The sequence below is a fragment of the Symphodus melops genome (genome assembly GCF_947650265.1).
Source record: "Symphodus melops genome assembly, chromosome: 1".
In the NCBI taxonomy this organism is placed as follows: domain Eukaryota; kingdom Metazoa; phylum Chordata; class Actinopteri; order Labriformes; family Labridae; genus Symphodus; species Symphodus melops.
In genome coordinates, this window is record NC_136691.1 from 32,016,462 (window position 1) to 32,025,992 (window position 9,531).

The following is a 9,531-nucleotide window of genomic DNA, read 5'->3' on the forward strand; positions in this document are numbered from 1 at the left end:
AGCTTTCATAAAGCGCAGGAGATTGACAGAGGGTTGACCAAGCAGAAGTTTCCATGCAGCCTTGAAAAGGATTGTGATGCATGTGCTCTGCTCTTACATCCTGTTCAGCCAACTCTCTGTTCTTACTGACTGTTTGAGGAAACAGTCCAATGGGTCTTAATTAAAGTCACGCTGAAGCTCTCCACATTCTGTTAAGCACAAAACTCGAGCTGTCACTTGTCCCATTTCCTTTAACACACACTTCATTGTGAGCACTAATGTGTTTGCAATATGTCATGGAGGAGTTTAAAATGTGAGTCCCTCAGCATCCTGCTTATCTTTACAGGCTCCACATGAGGAATGTGTCACTCTGCACAGTGCTAATGGCTGTCTTTCTGAAAGCTGTTACATTTTTAAAAGCATTTGTTAACACAGAGTTGCATGAAGTCAGATGCCACGTCAATCATCTTTTCCTTTGTCATGTGTTTCCAACAATTCTGGCAGAGGAGGGTCAGAGTCAGTATCTTGGATCCACAGGTATGTCTGGGCTGTCAAATCCCAGAGTCAGAGCCAAGAGGAGCTCAATCAAATCCTAAACTTGTTTTTGAGTCTGTATGCCTCCCTAACAAATATATCCTTTTAAATGTAATGAATACAGTGAGAAATATACATTTTACAGATATGAATTAGACATTAGACATTGGACTAGCTGTTTGTATGATTTGTGATATTGAAAATGTTGTCTACATCAGAGACTGGTGTTTAATTATTCAGTGTGTTAGGTTTGTAATGGTACAGTTTACAATCTAATGGCAAAACATATCAACAGAACAAAGGTTAAAAAAAAGAAACATCTTTACTTGACTTTCTTTTTGCAAAGACACCAATGGCAACTTACTCTCCTGCAGCTCAAAATAAATGAGAAGTTTAGGTTAAACTTCAGAGCTGGAAACAGAGCAGAGCTCATCCAAGGATCTTCATCAACAGAAGAATCACTTTTATTAAAGTCTAACTTATTAACTCAAGGCAAGGGATGTCAATCAGTACATTTTGATATAGTTAGAAAAAGTCAATTTATTGTGTTCATCCTCCTAAAAACTGGACATTTAAGTTACTTTGATTTTCTCAAAGTCGCATTAACTCACCAAGACGATGTGATTGGATATCAATTAACTCTTGCGAGAATAAACCTCCATTGGACCCAAACTGGACAAGACGCTCTGAGTCACAGCCACAGTGGAGCCACAGTCACTTTGACCTGGAAGTTAAACAGATCTGAGTCACTGTTCATTATCCCGTCAACATGAGCAGTGCAAGGCGAGTGCAGCTATCCCATGGCATCTATTAGGACATGGGGGGTTGAGTTATAAAACTCACGACAGACTTTTTCCGCTGGAAATTTTATTTCATAGCACAGACGCAGCTGCTTTCAAGTGTTGTTATATTTCATGAGTTTTATTTGAACTTTTATTGAAATCAGGGTTAGTGTAGTTTATCTCGTCTAACAAAACATCAACATCTCTTCAGCTTGTGTTAACCACAGACCTTATATCAGGTGTCTAACCACAAACCCATTCAAAACCCCCATTGACTTTTAGAGTTCGGAACCAATGTAGCTAAAAATGCTAACTCACAAATGCTAACCTGTGCCAGTCTATAGATAAATAGAAAATTAAAACTGCTTCTTGTTCTGTATTTAATCTTGTTTTAGTTCATTATTTCCCTCGTGTTCTGTGTATGTATGTTCCTAGTGTGTTTACTTTAGTCTTGAGTGTGTTTCCCTGTGTCCTCCTATGTTGCATGCTAGTTTATTTCCCGTCTTGTGTTTTAAGTCTAGTCTTTAGTGTTTCCTGTTTTATTTTGTAGATCTGGTTTTGGTGGTGGTGTCAGTGTTAGGTTTTACTTTGTACATGTCCTCAGTGTTCTGGTCTTGTGTTCTTTGTTCCTTGTATTTCCCGCCTTTCTGATTACCCTGATGTTCCTCACCTGTCTCGTTAGTCTCACCTGCGTCTGATTACCCCTTGTCTATTTAGTCTGCGTTTGCCCCAGTGTCTTGTTGGTTCATTGTATTGTCAGTGTCAGTGTCTTTCATATGTCGTCGTTTTTGGTTGCTGCTTCTTCCTGCTCCCTGTGTTTTCGGAACGTTTTAAAGTAAACACACTAGGAACATACCTACACAGAACACGAGGGAAATAATGAACTAAAACAAGATTAAATACAGAACAAAAACCAAACCATGACAGTACCCCCCTCTTAAGGGACAGCTCCCAGATGTCCCCAAAAACTCAAAAAACCACCCCAGGGTGGGTGGAGGGGGCCTGGAGGAGGGACTCCGGACCTTCAGGCATACAGGCCTTAGTCAGTTCAAGTGGACGGTCCGGAGGCCGAACAGACTCAGGGGAGAGTTCTGGGGGTTGGCCCGGAGGCCGAGCAGGCACGGGAGAGAGCTCTGGGGGACGGCCCGGAGGCCGAGCAGGCACGGGAGAGAGCTCTGGGGGACGGCCGGGAGGCCGAGCAGGCACGGGAGAGAGCTCTGGGGGACGGCCGGGAGGCCGAGCAGGCACGGGAGAGAGTTCAGGTGTCGGGAGGACGTCAGGCATCGACTGGGCCGCCGAGGAAACGTCGTTGGACGTTGGCCAGACTGCCGAGGGAAGCTCAGGCATCGGCTGGATCACAGAAGGAATGTTGTCAAGCGTCAGCCGGACCGCAGAGGAGACGTCGTCGGGTGTCGGCCGGACCGCAGAGGAGACTTCGTCGGGCGTCGGCCGGACCAGCAAGGAGACGTCGTCGGGCTTCGGCCGGACCAGCGATGAGACGTCGTGGGGTGTCGGCCCATATGCCGAGGGAACCTCAACATGATGACGACGGCGTTCAGCAGGCAAGGGAACAGGAAGCTGACAACGCTCTGCTGAAGCTGGTGGCAGACGGTGTTCAGCAGGCACGGGGAACAGGAAGCTGACAACGCTCTGCCGAAGCTGGTGGCAGACGGCGTTCAGCTGGAACGGGAACAGGAAGCAGACGGCGTTCAGCCGGAACGGGGACAGGAAGCAGACTGCGCTCTGCCGGAACGGGGACAGGAAGCAGACGGCGCTCTGCCGGAACGGGGACAGGAAGCAGACGGCGCTCTGCCGGAACGGGGACAGGAAGCAGACGGCGCTCTGCCGGAACGGGGACAGGAAGCAGACGGCGCTCTGCCGGAACAGGGACAGGAAGCAGACGGCGCTCTGCCGGAACAGGGACAGGAAGTAGACGGCGCTCTGCCGGAACAGGGACAGGAAGCAGACGGCGCTCTGCCGGAGCTAGTAGCAGACAGCACTCTACCGGAACAGGAACAGGAAGCAGATGGCGCTCTGCCGGAACAGGGACAGGAAGCAGACGGCGCTCTGCCGGAACAGGGACAGGAAGCAGACGGCGCTCTGCCGGAACAGGGACAGGAAGCAGACGGCGCTCTGCCGGAACAGGGACAGGTAGCAGACGGCGCTCTGCTGGTACAGGGACAGGAAGCAGACGGCGCTCTGCCGGTACAGGGACAGGTAGCAGACGGCGCTCTGCTGGTACAGGGACAGGTAGCAGACAGCGCTCTGCCGGAACGGGGACAGGAGTCAGACAGCACTCTGCTGGAACAGGGACAGGAAGCAGACAGCGCTCTGCCGGAACGGGGACAGGAGGCAGACAGCAGTCTGCTGGAACAGGAACAGGAAGCAGACGGCGCTCTGCCGGAACAGGGACAGGAAGCAGACGGGGCTCTGCTGGAACAGGAACAGGTAGCAGAGGCTCTGAGGCACCATGAGGCTGAAGCCTGGACTGAGGCCTGAGTTGTGGTCTGGGTTGAGGACTAGGCCGATTCCTGGACCTGGCCTGAAGCCTGAGCCGAGGCTTTGTGGAGCCTTCTGGCTCCAAGTACAAGTCCATTAAAAAGTCCACCAGAGCATGAGAAGATATGGAGTCCGGACACCGTGTTGCCCGGCCTTGTCTCCTCCTACCTCTTGTACCAGGGAAAAAAGCAAGCCTTGTCCCCTCCCAGGGAGAAGGGTTATTTAAACAAAAAACTTCTGCTGGGTCCATTTCTGGTTGGTTCATTCTGTCACGATCCGGGTAGGAAACAGGGAGAGGAGGACCCAAGTGCAGAATAACTAATAATTTATTTTAACAAAAAGATAAAACAAAAACTTCCAAGGAAAAATCCAAAACTTTCCAAAAACCAGGAGGCGAAAACACAGGGAGCAGGAAGAAGCAGCAACCAAAAACGACGACATATGAAAGACACTGACACTGACAATACAATGAACCAACAAGACACTGGGGCAAACACAGAGACTAAATAGACAAGGGGTAATCAGACGCAGGTGAGACTAACGAGACAGGTGAGGAACATCAGGGTAATCAGAAAGGCGGGAAACACAAGGAACAAAGAACACAAGACCAGAACACTGAAGACAGGTACAAAGTAAAACCCAACACTGACACCACCAAAACCAGATCTACAAAATAAAACAGGAAACACTAAAGACTAGACTTAAAACACAAGACAGGAAATAAACTAGCATGCAACATAGGAGGACACAGGGAAACACACTCAAGACTAAAGTAAACACACTAGGAACATACATACACAGAACACGAGGGAAATAATGAACTAAAACAAGATTAAATACAGAACAAAAACCAAACCATGACACTTCTTCCACATAGCTCTTCTTCTTTAATTAATTTCAGGCAGAATTAATCCTTTCTTGTAAAGTTGTGGTATTAAGTGCAGAGACAAACATCAGCTCAAAGTTACCATGAAAGAGGAATTTTCAGGTTAGAGATCCAATTAAGGTGTAGATACCAGAGGACTGAAACTGAAAAACAAGAAAACCTTGATGTATTCATTTGGTGTTGCATAATGCTGAGAGTGGAGCAGGCTGTTGTGCTTTGAAAGTTTGTTTTTTTATCAAGCTGATACGAGCTCTTTGAGCCTTTAAATACACGTAACATCGTCCTGAGAGGTTAGAAACACCGTATCAAGACTTCAGGTAAGACCTCTACTAAAACTTCAGATTTGTCTCTTTTTATTTCTCTATCATATCCATGCCCAGTGGCCACTACTGGCCCTAATGTTCACGTTTTTAGATATAATGATGACTTTCTTCATCGGGGCTATAGATGTAAAAATGTAAGAAGAAAATAAATCTAATATCCCTGCTACATGCTGACAGTGTTGTCACTCTTCTTGTAGTGATGAATGTACTTAGTAAAGGAATTTTATCAGATATCTGGAACATCTGGCAACTAATTCCTTATCTACAGATTTCTTTAAAAGTGTGTTCATAGAAGTGTCTTCTAACATGTATACAAAGATTTAAATCCAACTCTCCGTCCGTGAGAGATGCTCATTTGTGAAAAATGAATAAACGTTACCTTTTTCCTCAGGTAGCTTGTGAGGGGACGAACTACGGTGTCATTATTATTATGAATCTTTTGCAAATAATTTTTTGCCAAAAATTCCACTCCTTGGTGGAAAAATGTACATTTTGGACGAGATGCCTGGTCACCGTCTGCTGGCACTTGGTCTGTGTTGTGAAAAACTAAACATCAGGCACCTGCGCTAATAAGAATCAATCAGAGACTGGGATATTAATGTTATCATGTAGACAGTGATATGAGGGAACAGTTACAGTTTCTCCGTTTGCATGTAAACAACACTTCCAGACTATGCTCAAGTATATCCATGATGTAAACACACTCACAGATCTGGCAGCATTGAGTGCGTATCTTTTCTCAAACATGACCTGGCCTACCTGATTCATTGTAGTGAGTAAAGAGAGTTCCTGACCCAGGCACATATAGTCAAAGGTCAAAACCTTTGACTGATGTGTGGGCGTCATATACAGCGCTCATCTACGTTTCTTTTTAAACCTGTTCACAAACAGCTACCAGGCTGGAAATGAAGTTGTGATTATTTCTCATTTGTCATCAAAAGAAAAACTCAAACTTTTCTTATTTAAATGTATCTTAAAAGAAATGCTGAATTACTGAGCTCTTCCCAACACATGCTAATGTATCAACACTTAAAGTCTCCTTACTTAATTATACATTTTCTAAACTAAAGTTAACTTTAATCATTGTTCCTGTAGAAAGGGTTAATGAAGTAATCTGAAGGTCAACATGTGTGTTTGGGACAGTTTGTTAAATTTAGTAGAAAACAGTAGAAACAGTCCAAATAGAAGCAGATGCTCTGGAGCTAAATGTTCACACTCGCCTCCTGACTGGAAAGAGAACAAACAGGTTCAGCTTATCTCTAACCAGGGGAGTTGTTATTTTTCAGCTCACAGCAGTAGCTGCTACAGACGCTCACCTGTTGTGCCTCAGTAACACAACACTCACACCTGGATGTTAAACACACCACAGTTTGTTAAACTCCTTTGAATCTTAAAAAAGACGGTCTCTGTAAAACTTTCTTATAAACAAGTTAAACTTCCTTTTGTCTTGTCAAACTTTGCTGTGAGCATGAAAAACTTTCACAGGAAATAGTTTCAATCACAGGTTAGTTTGTTACGGCAGAGGAATAAGGTTGGGATTTTTTTAAATTCTGTCTTTTTTCTTCGAGGTCTGAGTTTGAAATCAGGATAAATAGTTCGCACAAGAAAAATGTTTTTCAGAAACCTGAATCATCTAACTTTTTCCTGTCATTGTCCCTTCAGTGGCTCCTATAAAATTTGAAAACAAATTGTGAAAAGGTGAAAAATTATGAATTAAAAAAATCCTTTGTTTTGTTTTCTCCTCAGTGTTTTTGTGCAGTCATGGCCTCCTCTCTTCCTCTCCTCCTGCTGCTCCTGTGCACTCTGAATGTGGCCCATTCTAGCATCAGGATCTTTAACCTGAGGGCCAGCGGTCTCCCCTCTGACCTGTTTGGAACCACAGACGGCTACATCAAGGTTTCCTTTGCTTCAGTCTATCTGGGGAAAACGTCCGTTCAACACGACGCCATCAACCCGTGGTGGGATGAGGAGTTCAGCCACTACGATGCTAAGGAGAATGACGTGCTGAGGTTTGAGGTGTTTGACAGCGACCTGATCTTCGATGACCTGCTGGGAGTCTGCCAGCGTCCAGTCAAAGTGGGCACCCACACTCATGACTGCTACCTGGAAAAAAGTGGCATGTTCCATTACTCCTACACCCTCCAATGACAGAGGCTCGAGTAGTTCTGTTGTCACCATATCAGATTGGTAAACTTCAACGCACCCTCGGCTGAAACAGTCTTTGGCCATGTGTAGAAAAAATAAACAGCTCATGTTGTACAAGCAGCCTGCGCGTCTCTCATGTTGTCATCCTAAAATGAATTTTCTAACGATTTCTTCTTTCAAAACACTGAAGGTTCAGGTTTGATCTGGGATCATTCTACCAGTCTGTTTCTAAACTTTTCAATAAGTTATCAAATTCTTTGTTTTTTGTGTTTTTCAAAAGGCAATTGAATTCAATTAAAAAAAACATTATTTGTCATTCTTATTGTGGCTGTTGCCATTTTATTTTCTTCTATTTTTGGGATACAAAATGGTATTGCAGTATTTGGATAAAGAAGTTTTAACAAATAACTGAGGCCTGATTCACTAGAGGATTACGCAGGTATGACACACTTCGTTGCAAAACTAAACCAAAAGACAACCATTCATCATATTCTTCTAACTGGTCGGTGCATTAAAAAAAGTATTAAAAAAAATGAATTAAGGTGATAATTCATTTAAAATTGGGGGCCACACCCATACATGTAAGGATTGTAAACCGATAGGCTGATATGATCACATCATGGTCAAATATTCAAAACACCCCAAGGTGAAACATATCTATCAAAATAATCTTTAAAATACAAACACAGAATATGCAAAGAAAACATTCACAGTACAACACATTGCCAAACAATTATATTACCATATTTGTAAAACAGATAACACAGTATTTCTGTGGCACAGAGAAAGGGTCAGACATACAGTATCTTCTTCTTCTTCTTGCACTTAAAAAGGACATATTACAGCCTTTTTCACCTTTTCAAACAGTCCCCTGCTGAAACATCTGTGCTGTGCTTTGGTCAACATATCAAACAGCAGAGGAGGTTTGTGACCCTGTAGAAACCAGCTCTCTCAGAGCAGAGTGTACGGTATGGTTCTGTAATGTAGTCTAATGTTTCCATGTGGGAATGTCTATTTTTGACCTTGATTTCCAGTTCAGTTGTACAGTAGGACTTTTTTGCTGATAGTTAGTGACACCAGGAGATGTGTCATGTTGCGTTGATTGAGAAGAAGAGTGGATGTGTCTCCAAGTAGACAGAGGGATGGGAACATTGGGATGTGGCAGCCAAATAGTATATGTTTTGCTGGAGTGAGAGGTGTGTTTGATAATTGGTTCCACCAAGCTGTCAGAGCTCTGGCTGCTGTAGGCGCTTTGCAGAGTGGACTTTCCTTTATTGATTGATTGATTGAAAAAGGGTAGATCTGATATTTGAATTTTATTGCATACTGTTTGTTCCGTGTCTACCCAGGTTTGGTCAGATGGTTTGATTTGATGGATCCATTTGTGAATAAACTGTAGGTGATTGGCTAATGAGCATTGGTAGAAGTCTGGCGCGTTGAGGCCTCCTTGTCATTTGGGTTTCTGTAGTGTTGTGAGTCTGTGTTTTTCCAGTTGAATTTATTGATTGCTGTATCAAGGGATTTGAACCAGGCAGAGGTCGGTTGAACTGGGGTCCTTGAGAACAGGTAGTTGACTTTGGGGACAATAGACATTTTGATTATAGAGATTCTGCCTGTAATTGAAATGGGGAGATTCATCCAGCGTTGTAACTCATCTTCAGTTTGTTTTTCATGGGAAAAAATTGAGGGTGAAGAGCTCTGACAGCCTGGAGGAGATCTTTATCCCCAGGTAAGCGATACTGGTGGGGGTGTGGCTGCCACTTTCCAACTGTGTGTTGGAAAAGTAATATTGTGGATTTATTCCAGTTAATTGAGTGTTGTGAGAGTGTAGAGAATGATTCTATGAGTTTTATAGTGTGATGTAGAGATGATGGGGGGTCTTTTTTATGAGTTTTTTTTTTTTTTTTTGTGAAAAGAGGATATGACAAATCAACCTAACAAGACGTCACAACTTTTGGTAATAAAACATAACTTAAAAGCCATTATAATGCTGGAGCAGAGAATTTGATAAATAATTATCAGAAATAGATTTAAAAAATATATATTTTGGTAAATCCAGAAAGGATTTAACTTTATATTCTTTGGTTAAGTTAATGTTTAGGTCTCACACTAAGAAAATGAAATACAATTAACCTATGCATTTAGTGTTGTTAAAAATATTTATAATTGTTTTATTGTTTTTTTTAAGTTTAAGTATTTATTCAAACATTTAAATCAATTCAATTCAAACACATTCAAACCATTAAAATGAAAGCTCTGTAGACTCTCGTCATACCGTACAGTATGTGTTGTTCCTCCTCCTCAGCCTCCTGTGAAGCCATGGCCTCCCATCTGTCGCTCCTCCTGCTGCTCCTCTGCAGTTTGACTGCTCATGCTCAGCTCA

General features: G+C 43.2%; 1 protein-coding gene across 1 annotated transcript; it reads left to right on the plus strand.

Moving 5' to 3' along the window:
• Positions 1-4,797: 4,797 nt before the first annotated feature.
• On the plus strand, positions 4,798-7,268 carry LOC306835641 (perforin-1-like). Its single transcript, XM_079362307.1, has 2 exons — positions 4,798-4,997; positions 6,750-7,268. Exon 2 carries the CDS (start codon positions 6,765-6,767, stop codon positions 7,149-7,151), a length of 387 nt encoding a protein of 128 aa, XP_079218433.1. The 5' UTR covers positions 4,798-4,997; positions 6,750-6,764; the 3' UTR covers positions 7,152-7,268.
• Positions 7,269-9,531: the final 2,263 nt, after the last annotated feature.

Excerpts from the sequence above, each read along its gene's own strand:
- LOC306835641 (XM_079362307.1), top strand. The coding sequence starts at position 6,765 with ATGGCCTCCTCTCTTCCTCTCCTCCTGCTGCTCCTGTGCACTCTGAAT.